Source organism: Leptinotarsa decemlineata, unplaced genomic scaffold, assembly GCF_025532065.1.
Source record: "Leptinotarsa decemlineata unplaced genomic scaffold, Ldec_3_MD MMD2_tig00002159_RagTag_RagTag, whole genome shotgun sequence".
NCBI classification, from domain to species: domain Eukaryota; kingdom Metazoa; phylum Arthropoda; class Insecta; order Coleoptera; family Chrysomelidae; genus Leptinotarsa; species Leptinotarsa decemlineata.
In genome coordinates, this window is record NW_027412574.1 from 4,448,924 (window position 1) to 4,471,294 (window position 22,371).

Here is a 22,371-nt window from a genome sequence, read left to right on the forward strand (position 1 = left end):
CAACCCTAACAGGGTGACTCTCAAGGAAGATAAGTGATAGAAACCTGCGAACCGATCGTGAAAATCGCCAGAATCGAAGAAGAAGTCCCTCTACAGCGTACTCAAAAATCCGCGAAGGAACTCATAGACTCTTTCAAGAAGACGTGAAACCATCTGTCTGAAGAAGAACTATGCAATGACAGCCGATTCGTATATGAAGATATGTTTGTGAAGGGCAAAAACATTGATCGAAAGGATTTAGTTCAAAATCGCATCGATACACAATTTTGGACTCAGTTCATCTCCTACAATTCTGGGCATTGAATAATAGGTAGTAAGTATAATATAGACAATATTTTTATGTAAATAATTTTAATTCACCTTATTTAACCAAGTAATTAGACTGAAATAGCCTGTTTGGTTAATAAATAAATAAATACTGGCGATGCCACGCCCATACGTCAACCATCGAGACAACTTCCCTTCGCAAAGCAAGGGCATGTTGAAGGAAGGAGTAATAGAGGAATCAAACAGCTCATGGTCGTCACCTGTTGTGTTGGTGACTAAAAAAGATGGATCGTCGAGATTCTGCGTAGACTACAGGAGGCTTAATGAGCTCACCAGAAAAGACAGTTACCTTCTCCTCAGAATAGATGACACCTTGAAGATCTTGACTGAATGCAGATGGTTCTACATATCGGTACTGAAAAACAGATATTGGCAGATGGCCGTTTGCCCTGAGGATAAAGAGAAGACTGCCTTTTCCACCGCCAATTCAAGTTTATGCCGTTCGGATTATGCAATGCACCCGCAACATTTGAATGCTTGTTGGAATCGGTGTTAAGAGAACTCACCTGGAAAAAACAAGCCTGGTCTATCTTGATGACTTTATAGTCACCGGAAAACGTTTTAACTGTCAAACTTCAGGAGTGTTTTCACGAGGCTACGGAATGCTGCCTCTTTTAGGAAAAGATGATTTTTTGGGACACGTTGTGTCCTCAAAATGAGTTTAAATAGATCCAGAGGAAATCAAACCAGTGCAAAAATGTAAGAAGATTCCTTGGACTCTGTAGCTATTATCGGCGTTTCGTGAACGACTTTGGGAAAACTGTCAGACCGCTGCTTAGCTTAACTGAAAAGAGAACACCCTTCGTTTTGTCCACAGATTGCCAGCAAGCATTTGGTACCCTGAAGAGACATTTGACCAGCGCACCGATCCTGGTATACCCAAAGGCTTGTTTATACTGGATACAGATTCATCCTAACATGGAATAGGAGCAGTACTTTCTCAAGTACAAGAGGAAGATATCATCATCAGCTATTTTAGTAAGTCCCTGGAAATGTCCGAAAGAAGTTACTGCGTTACTAGAAAAGAACTCCTCGCAGTGGTCAAAGTGGTGGATCACTACCACTCCTTTTTATATGACCGTGCATTTTTAATCAGGTGAGACCACTCAGCACTTTGGTAGCTGTTCAACTTCAAAACCCCAGGAGGGCAAATAGCCAGGTGGATTTTGAAATTCAGCATAGAAAATTATTACATAAGGGGGGAGGGAGAATATCTGGTGATATTCACCATTAACGAAATTATATCGGTTTTCTAATCAGGGGTTTGTTCTTACCTGAAAGTTATAATAAGAAAAATATTTAACGTGCTCTAGTGACTCCCCTTATCAACTATAATCCTGAAAACTAAAACACAAACTTTGCCTAGCTTGGGGGTAGGTTCTCTGTATAGCGGGTTCTGATATCATAAATAATTCCCAGTGAATCAAACGAACCTGACTCATGAATTCGCCTTATTTATTATTGATTTTAGATCAATGAACATTTGAGATAGTACTCAAGGGAGATCTCACTTGCGTCTCACATTAGAATAATCAACGACATAAGCATATACAATTTCTTCTAACTCTTTCGTAGCACAACCCCATACAAATTATAATGATATTCTATTATAATACAATTAAAATAAATAAATAAATAAGGAATTCAAAATAATTGTCTTATTGGCTAGACTTATCTGTTTCTGTCCAATATGAAGGTAGTGGATCTAATGTTTCTATTCAGGGTGGTGAGTCGGGATAAAAAGTCAGATCTCCTGGACTGGAACCGATCTATTCAGGGATGATCGTCTGGAGCGCAGGATAACACCTACCCATCAGGACTCTTTCCGGGTAACAAAGATGACTTGAGTCAAGGGTAGTAGGCCCCAAACACTCTAGGGGTGGAAGAACAAGCCGTGGAAGAAGGGTGGCTTGAAACGTAGCTGTCCTACGCAAGGACAGAAGACAAAGTGCCGGTAAACACAAAAAAATATCCGACTAAGTCGATAGCTAGAGGAGTAAAAAAAACCAACTCAACGGAATGATTCCAACAGGAACTGTAAATCCATTCACCAATTACTTCCTCAGCACAAATTTTACGTCTTGAGAATTTATTCTCAAATTAGAGAAGAGCAAAACAAAGTTAAACTCGAGACGACATCGGCACAAGTGATATTTACACCTAATGTGTTTTTTTTCATTTTTTTGTTTTCTTTCCTTTTAGTTCAGTATATTTATAAAGAAATAGTCCCTTAGAATAGATAACCCATATGGTTTAATGTGTTTAATAAGTGGTATTGATTTTTCTGAAGTATCTCTTTACATAAAGCAATGATGGAACCAAAACAATTGTATTTGAATTATGAAACTTTGGAACACGTAACAAAATGAAAGAGTCATGGAAACGCAGATAGCCTCTCAAGAAGACCATGCCTGACATCCGGATGCGAATTTTGCCCACTCCAGGAAGACAAGGATACCCAGCTACTAGAAGAAGAACTTTCCACCAGACGTCATAAGGTAGCGGGCAGAGACTCCTTTATGGACAGCTCTGATACGAAGATAAGCTCCCAAAGCTTACTCCCGCCGCTTCGGGTTCCCTCTGACCCGGAGAGTAGCAACCTGTCCAGGGATACGAACAGGAAACCTGAGGAATCACCTGACAATGGTGTGATACAGTCATTAACAACCTCCTAGGGTGAGACTACCTTCATGACATCGGCTGCATATGCACATCTTCACCGGCAGCAGAAGGTGGCATATCCTAATGAGGATCTAGAGCTTGGAAAACTGTTTCGAACCAGAGAAGTGTAAATACTTCACCAACTTTTGATGCTTTATGAAGTTCAGATCAGATCTTCTTTGTAATATTGTTCTCATGTATGGAGCTCCGCCCCCAAGCATACCCTGAAACTGCTGGATTGCATCCAGAAAAAAGCCATCCGCCTTATTGGACACTCGAACATCACTTGCAACCTGGATAGTCTGGAACATCGAAGAAAGGTTGGAGATTTGTCTCTCTTCTATAGATACTTTCACGGAAGATGTTCAAGTGACTTGGCACATTTAATTCCACCCAGAGCAGTACATATCAGAAATACGCGATGGACTGTGGCTGCTCTTCGTTTTGAGGTTCAACTCAGTAAAGCTCAAACTTCACTATTTGAATTTTTCCATTTGGAGAACTGCGTGTATGTGGAATGAACTTCCTGAGAAAGTTTTTCCAAATGAATTTAATCTTCAGCGATTCAAATCCAACGTGAATCGCTACTTTCGTACAGGCACCGCTCTTAGAGCGCCTTAAGGATTTTCCTGTAGTGTTTGTGTTCTGTCGAATAAAAACAAGGGAATGTTTCCGTAAAAAAAGCAAACATGTAATTGAATGCAATCAAGAGTTCTATTTTGTACGTAATCAGTTAGCGGTGCTTATGACCGACTAAGATTCATTCTGTGTACTGTTCCTTCAAAAGGGACTTTTTCTAACTGCCCCTCTTTATGAGTCTAGAACGATTGAATTGAGAAGAGGTTGCGCTAAACCCAGGATTTGAGCTCGAGTAGGGGTTGAGTCATGATTTTCAAAGATTCAGTTGAAGTTAGGTTTCAATAAGGTTATGTTTTCATTAGCAAATGGACGAGTTTGCAATAAATATTGACTTTTTGTAGCACTTGCAGAAATTTCCTGAATTCATAACTGGAATCATTGAGAAGCTAAATAACTAGATTGTGTAACCCTAATCAATTCACGTCTCCCAATGTTCCTGTATAGAAGGGGCTAGCGAATACCTGTCGCAAAACAGTCACTTGTCACTTCCCCAGCAAGTACTGGGAAAATATGAAATTCAAATTCAGACCTCTCGTTTGGCATTGAAATATATCGGACAGACATTTGACAAAGTTTTCCCACAGGGGGAACTCTTGTAGATGCTTTTCGTTTGTCCAGTAGAATAACCTCACTGAAATCAATCGACTGGTCACAAACAGACCCCTCGTCAGTACAGGATAGATCCAACAAAGAAAGTAGTGTTTCCAGTACTCTCGGATAATTCCATCCTGATTCGAACGCATATATGAAACTTCCGTCTGAGACAAGTACTCTTAACTAGTAATAGCTCCATCTCATAAACAAAGTTTCGAACGGGAAAGAAGCATCCCATGTATTAATACTCTAACAGGAATGCGGCAACTTGCACAAATATCTGTCGAATTTAATTCAATGTCCATCGTGGTATTAGCGGGGAAAGTGGTAGTTTCTCAGTAGGCACTGGTCAAATCCAAGTACTTACGTTATTTTTCTCGAAACAGTCGTTAGATTAATTTTAATTTCTTCAGTATAATATTTTTCAATTTCTTCCAGGTAGTTGCACTGTGAGAAATAACATTATCATCAGCAAAAGTAAGTAGATATTTTTGCTCTTGTTGAGAATTTGAATAATTCATTCAGGTGAACATTGAAGCGTAAATTATTTATTGTATTATCAATTTTAATATATTTCCTTCTTTAGGAATGTAACTTTCTATTAACTTATGAGTGGTTCCAAATTCTAGTTCTAATTATCTAATTACCTACATCCATTCACAACCGATTGAAGGCTTTGAAAAACTCTAAAAATACCAGAAGACTGATGATGGCTTGATCAAAATCATTTGCAGGAAATGAAATTTAATCGATTACGGTTTTTTTACTATGATTCACTTGATATCAAAATCATCAGTGTCGAGGACTGAAGTTTTCAAATTCGAGTTCATTATCATATTCATTCATAAATTGGGTCAATTATAATACTTTTTAATAAACTGGAATGTTTTCCAAAACAAAAATATCAATTGGATATGATATGGGTTCCGAAATCAAATCGTTCAGTGGTTGCATAATTTGGGTCATGACTCCACTTCAACATGGCGATTTTTATCATGTATTCCCACAATACAAGTAATAATAACCTCAATAGATTCTGTATCTATAATATGTAATGAGATAACATTGAGATTTATCAAGTGATCAATATAAAATTCATGATATTTACAGTTGATAACGATATTTTCGACACTATCCAGTATTCAGAATTGATTTGATGAAAAAAGTCTATGTATCTTCGCCTTTTTGAACCCAATAAACTTTCATAAAACTAATGAAGTGTACTTTCAATCAAAAGCATTTGAAGAATTAAGTGAAATACTGATTACATTTAATGAAGAAACCACCCCATAAAATTTAAAATAGAATTATTTAATGGGAAAGAACTATTTTGGCTTTCCATAGGGTCTTCTAATAGGGACTCCCGAACTCTGACAGTTGATGACGGCCATCTTGTTGAAGCTACATCTGTCAAATTAGTGGTCATTTATTTAGTCTGTTCTACCAAATCACCATTTTTGCCAGCATTCACAACACTTGCAAATAATAAATTGTTTTATCAAATGGGTGTTCTATTCAGGCAAAGTACTGCGCACTTCGCCCATTTTAAGGTCGCTGTAATCGTCCTACCGAGAGAACTATTAGAAATGTGGTGGATACATTTGGGTCCACTGGTTCAGTAAACGATAGACCAACACCCGTACGTCGACTAAAAGCAAGATCTGCCGAAAAAATCGCCGCTGTCTGTGAGAGTGTGCAGGAGAATCCGAGGCAGTAGATTTAGTGTCGCTCACAAGAACTCACACACAACTTTCCGAATTTTACGTCTTAACTTGGGCCTGCACCAGTTCAAAATTCAGCTGACCCAGGAACTGAAGGTAAACGACCATAGACAACGACGTGTGTTCATTGAACAGGATAGGAAGCGCCTAAAGAAACACCCTCTACGTCTTCATCTTTATACGTACTGTCACCAATGACATGGGTAGATTAAACTCATTCGTGACATAATGTCGTAGTTTTATGAATGAATTGAGTGTTTCTCATAATGTTATCCAAATTTGGTGCTGAAGAGGCAATAAGACAGATATCTCAGACCGAAGCATCGGATGTCCACCAGTGAGGATGATAGTGTTCCATGTAAGTGAAAGATCAATTCTTTCATTTACTTTATTGTAGCAATCCTATGAATAATATCTGATTCAATTCCATAACGAATGTTTGAATACAAACTGAATAGAGGAAAGTGTTGTATTTGTTCCATGAGAATCTTTCTTTCGTGTAATTCAATGTTTATATGAAAGTAGCTGTTTCGAAAGAACTTCTCTTCCAGTTTCTGCCTGAATGTTACTTCTTTGCATGAGTCAAAATCTATTCACATATACTTACCTTCATTTCTTCTACTACTTTCGGATTAGAATAATTTAAATCTGGCTGTTGTATGGCAAATTGATGGTAATAATATTGCTGTCGCTTTTCGCTCCATTGCCACGCAGAACCTCCAAATTCTGAAACCTGAAAGTAAATGTTTTATAATACCACTATATAGTATCTAAATTACTATTTCTAAAGTAATAATTGAATAGGTCAACTAAAATATGCATTAGTCAAAGAAACTACTTTCGATAAGAGTTATAACTGTGTGGTGGAGATTTAATTTCTAAACTTATTGTACAGAGTGAGCCAAATTGGACACTTTTAAAGGGAACTCCTCTTTTTAAACTAGATAGATGAAAACTGATGGCTGTGTCTGATGGTCAAATTTTATGATAAATTTTATGGTGAAAACCGCATATCGATATCTATCATCGTTTTTGAGTTTCAACATGTTTTTCGAAAATGTGCATTTTCGAAAAGTTATTATAACTTTTTTTCCGTCAAAAATGTCTTGTTTCTATGGAAACGTTTCATGTAGAATTCAATGGTGTAAAAAACGTATTGTTTCAAATGAGATATCAATAGCTATTGATGGAAAACTATTTTATGAGACATCCTGTGTATTACTGCATATTTCAGTAGAGCTTAAAATTACCTTTCAAAAAATGTAGCACACTTGATGTTTTGGTAGAGTCATCTTTAGGTATTTTCATGTAGACTTTGAAACGCGCACCTTGACCGGTAGGCTTTGAACAATGCGGCGATGAAACACAATACAAATCTTTACCAGTAGCTATCAAATTTTGATTTGAGCAGTGAAGACGCATTTTTGTTTTCTGTTCAATTTTCGAACACATTCGCAATGAACTGGGGAAAATGCAGAAGAAGCAAGCAATTTGTATCAAGAGAGGTATCCAGAGAGAAAACAGCCTTTCAGAGACATGTTTGCAGGATTGCGACACAACCTAATCGATTCGATCGAATCAATTTGAAAAGAAAAGATTAAAATTGTATGAATCAAATAGGAATAAGGAATTGGAAGAAATAGTCGTTTCAGGAGCTGTTGAAAATAATCCCAAAACGTTCACGCGAAATTTGAAAATATCAACCAAGAACTAACATTGGGAGGATTTTGAAAAAAAACGCAAAATCAAACCACACAGGACCAGAAGAGTTCATCAACTCAGACCAGGAGAGTCTATGTAAGCAGTGCCTGCTCAGTGCCCGCAACAATTCTTGTACTTGGACAAAACAAAATCTTCATTCTATTGTGGAGCAGAGAAATCAAGAAAAATGTGGATCTAGTGTGTGGGCAGATGTTTTCAGGGGTAAAATTATGGTCTTGTTGATTTATAATGGCATTATCACATCTCAGAGGTATTTAGAAATTTTAAGGCAAAATATTGAACCCCTTGATGAATTGTCACTAATGAAGCTCAGAAAAATATATTTTCAACAAAACGGGGATTCACCTCACAACACTACAATTGTCACCAATTCTTTGGCTACAAAGGCTGGAAAGATTTTTTTTTGATTGTCGACCAATTCTAGATACGAATTGGATGCGGCAGTGGTGCAAAGTTTTGCTTCTCTCACTACTATTGAACCAATTAATTCGGGCTACTGTGCCTGCTGTTTCTGCGAGTGCATTGGCTTGGGATATGGAGGAGGTGCATGTCGATTTTACGACTCCAACTGACCTCCGTGTAACTTCAGATCAAGAGCGAGAGCTTTTCAACTCTCCTGCTGATCCAGGACCGAAACCTATAAATAGGTTTGGACCAACTTCCGAAGTCCTCACATCTGTGTTGCTTACTTGCCTGACGGAGGTAGTCACAGAAATTAGAAAGACAAAACGGGAGTCTTGGAGGAAGTTCTGTGAGAGTATCTCTGATTTACCTCGCAGCACAAGGAATCACAAGATTCCACTTTCCTGGAAGTCAGACTCTTTGTTTGGAAAATAATGAAACAGTAGAGCATATACTTTGTGAGTGCCCCTCTGCGGACCGAATCAGCTTTTCAGAGTTTGGTAGAACCACACTTCTACCATCTGATCTGAAAGATCACTCTCCGTATAAACTAATCGGCTTCGTCAAGAAGCTAAGTTTATTTGGCCTAGTTTAAATAGGTGTTCCACAGTAAACCCTTGCGGGTTGCGGAGAAGAATCGAATTAACCTACTCACTTTTGACCTACCGTAACCTAACCTATCAGTTTTATTTAATCTATGCGTTTTAATTAATGCTGTGAAAAACTTTTTCAACATTTGATAGTTACTAAGTCTACATGAAAAAACCAGATAGCTCTGTACTTCAAAGATGAAACACCAAATCGTTATTTTTAACACCTCGACACGTGTTTCTATCACCAAGTGATCATCTTCGAAGAGGAAGATTAAACAGGAAACTAACATCAACAGCTCAACATTATTTTCACAATAACTTCATAAGAGTGATTGATAATATTTTTTAAAGTGAACTCGGTATTCAATGGTTTTCTAAAATTATAGATAAAGATTAACATTAATTTCATCTGACTCTATGCCTTTATTTTAGTTTTGAAACCTTTTTCCGTTCTCAATTCTTTCACACATAAAGATAGTGAATTATATAGTTTAGGGCCAATGAAGAAAACAAATCTTTTTAAGTGACTATTGTTGAAAATCGGCAAGTCAATAGATTTGTTTTCTATGAATCGGGTAACATAAGCGGATTAACAATGGGCTTTGTTTTATGGTAGGTATCTATTAGACAATAATATGCAAATAACTTTTTGAAATGTAGTTGCTTGGACTCCTTATACAGCCTTTTTGTATTATATAATCTGTCCTTTTTGAAGAGTATTCTTAGCAAACAATTCTGAGTAGTTTGCAATTATTTTGAGCGTTGTAGTAGAGACCTCCCATTTTACTATGCAATATCTTAAAATTGACTCAGCTAATGAGTTATAAATTATGAAAAGGTTTTTCCTACTGAGAATATCACATAGGAAATGAAACGTATGAATTAGTTGTCGTAATTTCTTTGTTACATATAATGCATGTTCATCCCACCTCAGGTGTTGATCCACTATCGCACCAAGATACTTCAGTTTATACATTGTTTTCAATCTTTGGACAACCTCTGATGCAATTTTTGTCACAAGAATAACTATGTACTGAAATATATCTTTCTGTGGGTTGGTCTTCACTAGTTAGAGAGAAGATGATACAATTACTGTTCTGAAAATTTACTAGTAATAGGATGTGATTCAACCAACTGTGAGTGTGAGAGAAGCTTAATTTAGTACATTCATATACCTTTTTCTATGTATCATTTATGAAAACAATAGCAGTATCATCTGCATATGATACCATGTAGCCATGAAAGTTATTTAGATCAGCAATGTCGTTAATATATACGAGAAACAATATTGGACACAGCACTGAACCCTTTAGAACACCGATTGTGATTTTCAATTTTTACTCGCTGTGTTGTGTTATGTGAATAATTTTTCAATAGATTCAGTGCTGTGCCACGTATGCAAACTTTATTAAGATGTTCAAGTGAAATATTGTGCGACACAGTGTCGAAAGCTTTGGCCAAGTCAAAAAATACCGCAAGACATTTTCTTGGCCTATTCAAGCCTCCGACAATATTTTTTGTTAGATAAATAATTGCATCTTCTGTACCCACTCATATTTTTCTAAAAATTCATACTGTTTCTCTGTGATACACTTATGAAATGGGTCTATAATTGATAAAAGTTTTGTAATCACCAGATTTATGAATGGGTGTTATAATTGCATTTTTCCACTGGGAAGGTATTATACCTCTTTCGAAAGAAAAATTTATTAAATGTTTCAAAGAGACAATAATACTAGTGTACTGATTTTATTAATGTCGTGGATATTTTCTCTTCTCTAGCGACACACTTATTTTTCAATGTTGAGATAGTTCGTTTTCTGACACTGGGTCTTGAAATATCGATTCATTCACTGTTTTATCCGAAGTCATAAAATTTCTATGTGGATCTTTTCTATTTTTTGTCTAATCTTTTCTGCTGAGTTATGTCCTATATTTGTGAAGTATGTGTTGAGGATATTTAAATTTTCTGTGTTATCTGTAATCTTCTTTCCATTTGTTCCTATAGTATGTTCACGAAATTAAATTGGTTGCACAATTGATCACTTCCCAAACTCTTCTATAGTTGGTTTTCATAGAAATTATTTGTTGTTTGTCTTATTAGATTATTTAACATACTTCGAAAGTTTTTGAAATCTATTTTAAGTTGTTCTGAGAAATCTTTCTTCAGTTTATTTTTCAAATAATCCCTGTTTTTATTGATTGCATTAGACCTACTGAAATCCAGGGTTTTATTTTCTTTTGACTATTTTCGACATTCAACTGTTTAGTACATGTAGTTAAGTGTTCTTTTAATTTCATCATGAAGTTACTATAGCTTTCTTGTACACTATTTACATCTAATATCCCTTTTCAGGTTTCCTGTTTGAGCAATGATTCAAATTTCTTGTAATCAATTTTTTTTTTAATTCAGTTATCTTTATGTTTGGCTTTTCATTTGTGATATGTGTGGCTAGTATTAAAGTAGCATGATGGTAGGTTAAATGTGTCTCTATCGCTATGGTTATAAAGTTTATGGATTTGGTAATAGTGTTTTTTTTTCACGAATAAATGTATGATCTAAATTACTTTGAGTTTCCTCAGTAACTCTCGTGGATCCGTTTATATAAGGAAAAAAACCATTTTCATTGAACATGTTCAGGTAGTTAATTCAGTTTCAGAATATTGTGAATTGATTTAGTTATGTGGACGAGTATATGTACGTATGATATGAATATAAGTATACATGTGAATTTATTTTATGTTTGAAGGCTATTTTGATATTGTATTTGTACTTTTATATATTTTTATAACTTTTCATCTAACGACTATTATATCACTTTTGTGACCTATGGTTAATAAATGAATTAATTTGGTTCGAGTTCTATGTTTGAAATATTCAATGAATAATTAAATATGTTACAAATTTGTTCTCTTGCCAATTTGTGATTTACTTATATTCAAATCGAAAGGGTTATATTTTTAGGAGTGATTAATTTTTTTGAGAAACAAGGTTTTTGACTTTTTACTACTACATCTTGATACAAAAAAAAATTTGAGAATACTCCAAAGGCAGGAAGGAAACATTTATAATAGAAATATTTATAATTCTAACACAGAATTGGGAAAAAGAAAATTATTTCAATTCTAGAATTGAGTTCGATCTATTTGTTCAAATATTTTCACTTGATCTCATAGCGGAAGTATTAAATACTCATTTTCAAAATTAACTCCGAAACTAAGACAAAGTACGAAGTATTTTCCTAAAAATGTTCAATTCGTGGCAAGTTTCATCTAAATTTCTAAAGATGAATGAGAATGAACCAAAGAAGTGATTACTTCACAAAGTATTCAATATTTCTGTTTAGTATCCGTTAAAATAATAATGAAATCTATAGGTATCCATTTTTCATATCTTTTACATCAATCTTCGTCTTTTATCATCACATACGAATATTTTGGAATTCTAATGGTTCACTTAATTCATTTCAGTCTGATTAGTTCTCTTTTTTCAGGCTTGATATTTGCTAAATTCATCGACATGCTAGCTGCTAAGAGATATTTCATCATTATGGCTTATCGCCAGGAAAATCTTACTCTACGGATTTTGGAATGTTTTTGTGTGTTCAGTGTCTAAAAGTTGTATTTCCCTATTTAATTTTCGTTTCTGAAAAAAACTTACCCAGTTGTTGGGCACACTTGGTATAGGGAAACCGTTGGGGATACCATCATGCCACACATAAAAGTCTTCAAACCCTTCGATCTTGTCTTCAGATTTCATAAACCATTCATGCATATCACTGGTATGGTTAGGAACAAAGTCCAAAATTATTTTTAGGCCTATACCTTTGGCCAGCACTAGGAGTTCTTTGAAGTCTTCTGTGGTACCAAAAAGAGGGTCGATGTTACGATAGTCACTTATGTCGTATCCTTGATCAATTTGAGGGGATTTAAAGATGGGAGAGAGCCATGTAGCTGTTATTCCAGCATCTTTCAGGTGATCCAGCTTGCTGATTATACCTTTGACATAAAAATATTCATTTGGAAAAACTTTTTTGCAGTTGAATGGAAAAGGAGATATTTTTGGAAAGATTAGTTTCTGGAAATTTACCACAAAGAGGGAAACTTGTGAAAAAAGGAGAAAGTAATTGAATGCATCAATATCAATTCATCACGAAGATCTATAGTAGCTCAAAAGTTTATTTCCGATACAACATTGTTTTCTCGAAAAAAAAATTAATATTAAGTTGAATGAAAGGTTTATCTGGAATCTCCGGCCTAAAATAACTCCAAACAAGTACTGTTTCCATTCACTAGAAGTGCACTACCCTTCTCGACATGCCAACCAAGTTATTAGTGTGAAGTTACCCATAACTTTTCATTCACAGTTTATGACGAGGGACGAGGGACGAGGGACGAGGGACGAGGGACGAGGGACGAGGGACGAGGGACGAGGGACAATCGAATTATTACCGAAAAAAATGTAAAATAAAAGTATAATATTATTCAGGAAAAATTTTGTACCGAAACAGGTAGCGTATGGGATCTGGAAAATTGGTTTCTCGGTAAAAATTTTATGACTTGTAAAAAGTATGTCATTTGAAATATCCTGCATAGAACAATACCGAATGCCCAGGAAAGACTCATCCACAAAATATCAAATTTCCCACTTATCAAAAAAAGGTTGTTAATGAAAACTTCAGAATATATTTTTCGACAGTATATCTATTAACGTATTTGAACAGATTTGCGTACCATATTCGGAACTGAATTAATCAAAAAAGTCAAATTTCTCACTTATCAAAAATAGTTTTTGATGAAAATTTCAGAATATATTCTTGAAAGGTATATCTATCAACGTGCTCAAACAGATTTGCGTACCATGCGTTCCTTTGGTGCCAAAAAAAATAGTTCCTTATATTCGGGACTGAATTACTCAAAAAAGTCAAATTTCTCACTGATCAAAAATAGTTTGTCGATGAAAATTTCAGAATATATTCTTAGAAAGTATATCTATCGACGTGCTCAAACAGATTTGCGTACCATACGTTCCTTCGATGCGAAACAAATAGTTCCTTATATTCGGAACTGAATTACTCAAAAAAGTCAAATTTCTCACTCATCAAAAATAGTTTGTCGATCAAAATTTCAGGATATATTCTTCCAAAGTATATCTATCGACGTGCTCAAACAAATTTGTGTACCATACGTTCCTTCGGTGCAAAAAAAAAACCTTATATTCGGAACTGAATTACTCAAAAAAGTCATATTTCTCACTTATCAAAAATAGTTTGTTGATGAAAATAATATATATTTCGAAATTATATCTATCGACGTGTTTGAACAGATTTGCGTACCATACGTTCTTTCGGTGCGAATAAAATAGTTCCTTATATTCGAAACTGGAGTGAATAATATATTCTATTTTTCACAAAAACTGAAAAAAATCGTTCTGAACAAAGCAGAAAAATACTTAGCAATAGCTTTGAATTTAAATAATGATAAGTATTTTCAAACGAATTTAAATTCAGTTTGAGTAATTCAGTTCCGAATATAAGGAACTATTTTTTTTCGCACCGAAGGAACGTATGGTTCGCAAATCTGTTTCGTCACGTCGATAGAGATTCTTTCGGAGAATACATTCTGAAATTTTCATCAACAAACTGTTTTTGATAAGTGAGAAATTTGACTTTTTTGAGTAATTCAGTTCCGAATATAAGGAACTATTTTTTTTCGCACCGAAGGAACGTTTGGAACGCAAATCTGTTTGATCACGTCGATAGAGATTCTTTCCGAGAAAATATTCTGAAATTTTCATCAACAAACTGTTTTTAATAAGTAAGAAATTTGACTTACTTGAATAATTCAGTTTCGAATATACGGCACTTCTTTTTTTGCCCCGAAGGAACGTATGGTACGCAAATCTGTCCAAACGTCGATAGATATACTTTCAGAGAATATATTCTGGAATTTTCATCAACAAACTATTTTTGATAAGTGATAAATTTGACTTTTTTTAGTAATTCAATTCCGAATATATGTTACTATTTTTTTCGCACCCAAGGAACGTAATGTACTTTTTTTGATAAGTGACAAATTTGACTTTTTTGTGTAATTCAGTTCTGAATATATGAAACTATTTTTTTTCGCACTGAAGGAACGTATGATACGCAAATCTGTTCAAACACGTCGATAGATATACTTCCTAAGAATATATTCTGAAATTTTCATCAACAAACTATTTTTGATAAGTGAGAAATTTGACTTTTTTGAGTAATTCAGTTCCAAATATAAGGAACAATTTTTTTTTGGTACCGAAAGAACGTATGGTACGCAAATAATTTGTTCCAACATGTCGATAGATATACTTCCAAAGAATATATTCTGAAATTTTCATCAACAAACTATTTTTGATAAGTGAGAAGTTTGACTTTTTTGAGTAATTCAGTTCCGAATATAAAGAACTATTTTTTTTTCGTAGCGAAAGAACGTATGGTACGCAAATCTGTTCGAACATGTCGATAGATATACTTCCGAAGAATATATTCTGAAATTTTCATCAACAAACTATTTTTGATAAGTGAGAAATTTAACTTTTTTGAGTAATTCAGTTCCGAATATAAGGAACTATTTTTTTTCGCACCGAAAGAACGTATGGTACGCAAATTGTTTGAACACGTCGATAGATATACTTCCAAAGAATTTATTCTGAAATTTTCATCAACAAACTATTTTTGATGAGTGAGAAATTTGACTTTTATGAGTAATTCAGTTCCGAATATAAGGAACTATTTGTTTCGCATCGAAGGAACGTATGGTACGCAAATCTGTTTGAGCACGTCGATAGATATACTTCCGAAGAATTCATTCTGAAATTTTCATCAACAAACTATTTTTGATGAGTGAGAAATTTGACTTTTTTGAGTAATTCAGTTCCGAATATAAGGAACTATTTGTTTCGCATCGAAGGAACGTATGGTACGCAAATCTGTTTGAGCACGTCGATAGATATACTTTCGAAGAATATATTCTGAAATTTTCATCAACAAAATTTTTTTGATAAGTGAGAAATTCGACTTTTTTTAATAATTCAGTTTTGAATATACGGAACTATTTTTTTGCACGTAAGGAACGAATGGTACGCAAATCTGTTCAAACACGTCGACAGATATACTTTCGTAGAATATATTCTGAAGTTTTCATTAACAAACTATTTTTGATAAGTGAGAAATTTGATATTTTGTGGATGAGTCATTCCTGGGCATTCGGTATTGTTCAACGCAGGATATTTCAAATGACATACTTTTTACGAGTCATAAAATTTTTACCGAGTAATCAATTTTCCAGATCTCATACGCTACCTGTTTCGGTACAAATGAATTTTTCCTGAATAATATTATACTCTAATTTTACATTTTTTGGTATTAATGCTTTTATAGGGACAGTTGGCTGATATAATGAGTTTATGTCGAATGCTGTTTCATTTATTCGACATGTTTCAATAATATATCGTGTTTTTAAAATGATAAAATTGAAATACAGGTAAAATTCTCAATATTTGCAATCTGGCAACACTGTTAGCAAATTTCATTCTAAACCCTGTTCGATCGTCACTCGTCATAAACTGTGAATGAAAAGTTGTGGGTAACTTCACACTAATAACCAAGTTGACGTCTTCAGTAGATGAAGAACTAATGTTGAAGTCGAGAGTAGACTGAACTGAATGATTTTTACAAATACAAAATGTTAATAAGTCTAATTCAGTACTCGACCATCAGAGAAAGAGAATTCTGATTATTGGAATCCTTGGTGAAATAATGAATTTAATTACGTAAATACCACATTATCGTAGTAAACTAATAATTGACCATCAATTAAGAAACCATCAACCCTCATTGCTACTTGCTACTTTCTACTGAAAACCTCTATTCCAAGCTTTTTTTCATTGAAATTGTATATTGTCTCACAAACATAAAAAAAAATTAAAAAAAAAGGTAGTAGTTGTAGACAACTTCTACGTGTATAAAAACGCAGACCCTAAACTAATCTCCTCTGAAAATCATTTCTTTTCAACAGCAAATTAGCAATATGTCAACATAACCAAAAAAATTATTCATAAATATGTTACCTTATATCGAAATTCATTATCTGTTACAGAAGGTATGTAGTTAGTAATCATAGTCATTATAAACATTTTGTGTGAAAAAATTACATTTAACATAATGAAAGGAAGAAATGGAACCTTTGGCGTTGAATAAATCCAAAAAACGTTGACGTTCAGACACACATCATTAATTTCGGGTAGAAATAACATTACAATTTTCAGAAATATATTGTCATGTACCGATTTCAACAATTTCAGAGAGTTTTCCTTTATTCTATGGCCGTTATCCAACATGTGTTGAGCGGCAATGGACTTTTCCGGATATGTTCAACGTGTTCCTTGAATCGAGTTTTAATAACTCACGTATTCAAAAACACACTTTATTGTGAGATTTTCACTAAACAATTTTATAAAAATGCAACACGTGTTTCGCCATACAATGGCTTCTTCGGGCGTGGAGAAAAGACATGCCCGAAGAAGCCATTGTATAAGCCATATATTTTAATGACTCGTTTGATATGTCAGTTTCTCTGTCACCGGCCTCACAGCTCATTTCATATATCTATGACTGTTCATTTTTCAATATGTTGTTTGTTCAAGGAGGAAACACAAACACCAAACGAAAATTCTTAAGGCTCTCTCAGAGCGGTGCTTATACGAACGTAGTGATTCACGTTAGATTTGAATCGCTGAGAATTAAATCCATTTGAAAAAATATTCTCAGGAAGTTTATTCCACATAAACGCAGTTCTCTAGATGAGAGAGTTCTCAATCATTGACGTTCGAAGTGTACTGCCTACTCCAACCCTCCTTTCATGTTCTAGGCTATCAATGTCGGACGTGATATTCGTGTCTCCAATCAGGCGGATAGCTCTTTTCTGATTTTCTGATTCGGAACAGTGTTTCAAGCTTTTGAGAAGCAGCCTTTACAATTGCAGCGACATGATTGTACAAAGACATATTTGTGTCCATTTTAACCCCCAACAAACTTATTGAAGCAGAAAGCTAAATTGTCTGACCTGACATTATTATATCCGGTTCGGAGACATTTATCTGCTTGGAGAAAACCGATGCCTGGGTTTTTGTGGCATTGAATTGAACCTGGTTACTTTCGTCCCAATTCGAAATCACTTCTAGATCCTCATTAAGATTTGCAACCTCCTGCTGCCGGTGAAGATGTGCCGCCGTAGCAGATGTTCTGGAATCCAAATGGAATGACCAGACAAGTGTGCTGTCATCAGCAAAGCAATATATTGGATTCTAGGTATTCATCAATGAGTCGTTGATATACAATAAGAAGAGGGTTTGAGACAATATAGATCCCAGCGTTGATGGTAAAAGTATTTGAGAGATATCCATCAACGGCCACTTGCAGGGAACGTTCTTTCAGGAAGCTGAAGAGCCTCACACTGAAATGATCCGACAAGCCAATGTGGCTAACCTAACATTTTTTGAATTAACAAGAAGTTATGAAGGCTACTTTCACGTTAAACGCCGGAAAGACATTTAACATCACTCAAAAAAGACAAGTGTCATCATAATCGGAATATTTTCACATTACATTTTATGCAACAAACTCGTTCAGTTCATCGTGAATGAAGAAAGAGATTTTGTTTTGGATTATTTTTCACATTCACGAAATACCCTTGAGCAAATTAAGTTACGATATTGGGAAAAATATTGTCAAGAACTCAATAGCCGTTCAAAAATGAAAAATTATTTTTCACATAATTATCATAGTTCATTTAAAAAACTCATTAGTGATAATAATATTTCATTCCATCAGATATTCAAATCATTACCACACTATCTTGACCGTTTGTCCTTCAATAGTTAAATACTATGATAGTCTTACACTTTATCTGCATGAGTTTTTTCCTATCATTTTTATATTTATCGCCCAACAACAACTTGAACTAACTGACTTGTACTAACCTAAGAAGTGAAACTTTTAGTTTCATATTGTATATATTTATAAAAAAAAATCAGAAACATTTCAACACCCTTTGAGTGACGGTTGCAAATAATAAACTAATTTTCGAATTAAAGTTAGACGCTTGTGATGAAATAAATCAATAGATTTCTTCTTGTATAATCAAAAAATATATTACATTGGAATTAATTGCAAAAATCATAATTTGAAAAAATAGTGTCATCTGATTGAGGCAATTCGCTATTATAGCACTCCAGAAGTCTAATAGGTAGTAACATTTACTTCCAAATAATATAAGAAACAATAAAATCATATATTTCAGAGTAGCTGATGACTTATCAAAATCCTAATCTACAATAAAATTGTTTTCAAATATATACGACCTGATCGCAAGTGGTATTATTCTCAATGTCAGTTTACTTCAACGGTAATGTTCACAAATCTTCATAAGAATAAGTTTAATGTCATGTGATCTGGTGATCGTCCTGGAGTTTTAACTGTTGCAACAAATTTTGACAAGCACATTTTTTTTGAGTCATTATTCATTTTTGTATCTAGAAAGTCGTTTCACCGAATTAGCACTAAGAGAAAATTATCTGAACCAATTTCTCAGCTTAGTCTAGTGCTATTTAACAGAGTGAATTTATACTTTACGTCTAAGACAATGCCACACTTTGTTACTCCCATATTTTTCAAATCATTCAACAAAAATAATGGTATAATGTACCGGTCCTAACAATTTCAATTTTATTCATTCACCATTTTGCAACACTGAGCACATATGCTCAGTGTAGCACAAACAACATAAAAAAATACAGAGCATTACAAAAACAATAGACATGAGTCACATGAACTTGTGATGCACTGTTTGGAACCTTGGTGTACTAATGAATATTACCAAAGTTTTTTCCCAATACCAAACCGTTATTTTAACACCTCGACGAAGAAGATTCAAAAGTTTTATCTTCCTCTTGAATTCCTCAGATAGAATTGAATAACTCCCCGTTACTAAATATTTTTTCAAATGTGGAAACTGGGACATAAACTCAGGTAATTTAATTCATTACGAACTGAGATAAAAACCAGCTACTTGAAATATAGGTACTTCAAATTGTAGAATAAGGTATATTTAGCATTGAATATGTAGAATTATTTAGTAAAGACACGCCCGAAGAAACCATTGTATGGCGAAACATGTGTTGCGTTTTTGTAAAATCGTTTAGTAAAAATCTCACAATAAAGTGTTTCTTGAATACGTTTGTTATGGATTTTTATCAAGTATCGACCAATTCCATCATATATGTTATGCAAAAGTTCCTCAGGATTATAGTAACCCTTCTACAATAGTATATTTTGTACCACCCTACGGATTTTTTTTTCTGTTCTTGAATACCGATATTAAATGTAATTCAGTTTTCACTCTTCTACCAGTAGGACATTTACCAATTAGGACCAGGCAAAAACGGCCTTCGTCAACTTCATCGAATCCCGAGTACACAATTTTAATGCTGATGGAAATAATTGACTTGTATTACGCCAGCAAACATGCATTGATCCAAAAAGCGCTTCTGTTGTAGTGTCCACTTCGCGACAAAGGTCTGTATTTTAAGAAAATAGCATTCTAATCAAATTCGAAAGTTTTTTGTAGTCAAGCGAGAGAAGTGATTGCTAATGAAATTTTTTTTCATGCAACGAGAAGCAGATAATGGCATAAGCATGGACCTGAAAAAAGATCAAGAACGTTGTGCAAATGCGGCGGTTGTATGTTTGGGTAGCATATCTCGTGAAATGAAAGCAACTGAAAATGGTGAGTCATCCTCTTTTTCAACGCCTTATAAAAAAGACATAGACATCAAATTCTGATGATTTGGACAAAGGCCTTCTTTGTCCATATATAATCAATTACTATATTGCTGGAAAAAAATTCCACCTTACGCCGCATATATCAAAAATTCGTTGACAAAAATGGTTCAAAGAGATCTTGTGAATCTCTGAGGAAAGTGATGAAAGAAATAGGGTTCAGATGGAGGAAAACGAAAAAAAAATCGGCGATTCAGCAGTTGCGAATAAATTTTCTATTTTCTCAGACACATGAAGAAATTCCGTAAAGGAAGTCGAACATTAATTTATAGGGATGAAACATTTATCCATGCTTCACATGCACATGAGAGGAGTTGGAATGATGCTTTGAATGAAGGGTTGCTTGAACCAATTTCAAAATGGTGATTGCTGGAGGGAGAATGGATAGATTTGTGAAAAATTCTCATCTAAAATTCAATTCCAACACAAAATCGGGCGACTATCATAGCGAAATGAATTGGGAAAATTACAAAAATTGGTTGCAAGAAATGTTGATTCCCAATCTTCCAGAAAAAATCTTTTGGTTATAGACAATGCCCCATACTACAATGTTCAGTATGGAAATTGCCCAAACATATCCTCGAGGGAAGATGAGATGAGAGAGTGGTTAAGATGACGGAACATTCATTTCACGGATGATATGCTGAAAATTTATTTTTTTTTTTCATTATTAGAATCCATAAATCACGATTCAAGTTATTTGAAATTGATTGGATAATGGAAAGTCATGGACATACTGTACTCAGAGTGCCTCCTCATCATCCAGATTTCAACCCATTAGAATTAGTATGGGCATCACTGAAACAATATATGGCTGATGACAATGTGGAGTTCAATTTCAAATCCGTTGAAAGGTTATGTGACGAATTCTTCATTTCGTTTTCTCAAGAGCAGTGGAATAAAATTTGCGAACACGAACTTGCTCTTGATTTCGCAATAGATAATATTATTATAAATATTCAAGGTGACAACGATAGTACCAGTGAGGATAGTAATAACTCTACAAGCGATTCCAATCTGTCTGGAGTTGAACCTTCGTAATTTTTCGATCATAACTTCCATTATATTTTTGTTTGGATTCATTCATCTTAATAAATATAATTTTTCCCAAACACTTTTCATTTTGAAATTCAATCTTCAACCCAAATAAATTACATTCTCAGAATAAGTCTTTCTACCTTTCCTTAATAAACTCGAAATTGAATACAATACAGACTATTCAAAAACAAACTCGTTTAAATTTAATTACGTAAATACCACATTATCGTACTAAATTAATAATTGACCATCAATTAAAAAACCATCAACCCTTATTGCTACTTGCTACTTTCTACTGAATACCTCTATTCCAAGCTTTTTTTCATTGAAATTGTATATTGTCCCACAAACATAAAAAAATAAAAAAAAGGTAGTAGTTGTAGACAACTTCTACGTGTATAAAAACGTAGACCCTAAACTAATCTCCTCTGAAAATAATTTCTTTTCAACAGCAAATTAGCAATATGTCAACATAACCAAAAACATTATTCATAAATATGTTACCTTGGAATTCCTGAAATAATTTTTTCAAATTACTCTTCATCGAATGAATTATTGGAAAAATATAAAATCTACTCGTACGCCTAATGAATCTACCTGAAAAGGTCAGGTATGAATTCATTAACTATATATCATTTTTCGAATGTACCGTAAATATACCTAACTATTTTTACCTGGAACGGATTCTATAATAGCGAATTATTCAATTCAGTTTTGTCGTTCATAAGAAATTGAGTTTTTGAATTTGATTATTTCCATACTCTCCAACAAGTTGAGTTTCAAACTCTTCTTCTGGAA

At 34.2% G+C, this 22,371-nt stretch overlaps 1 protein-coding gene across 3 annotated transcripts in view; it reads right to left on the reverse strand.

Moving 5' to 3' along the window:
* LOC111509386 (maltase 2) overlaps positions 1-22,371 on the reverse strand; it is a 57,827-nt gene that overhangs the window by 10,864 nt on the left and 24,592 nt on the right. For all 3 annotated transcript variants that reach the window (XM_074177080.1, XM_074177081.1, XM_023165133.2), the window contains exons 2-3: positions 12,321-12,658; positions 6,550-6,675 (exon numbers count right to left, since the gene is read on the reverse strand). In XM_074177080.1, coding sequence (XP_074033181.1) covers positions 6,550-6,675; positions 12,321-12,658 — 464 coding nt within the window. The remainder of the gene's footprint in view (positions 1-6,549; positions 6,676-12,320; positions 12,659-22,371) is intronic.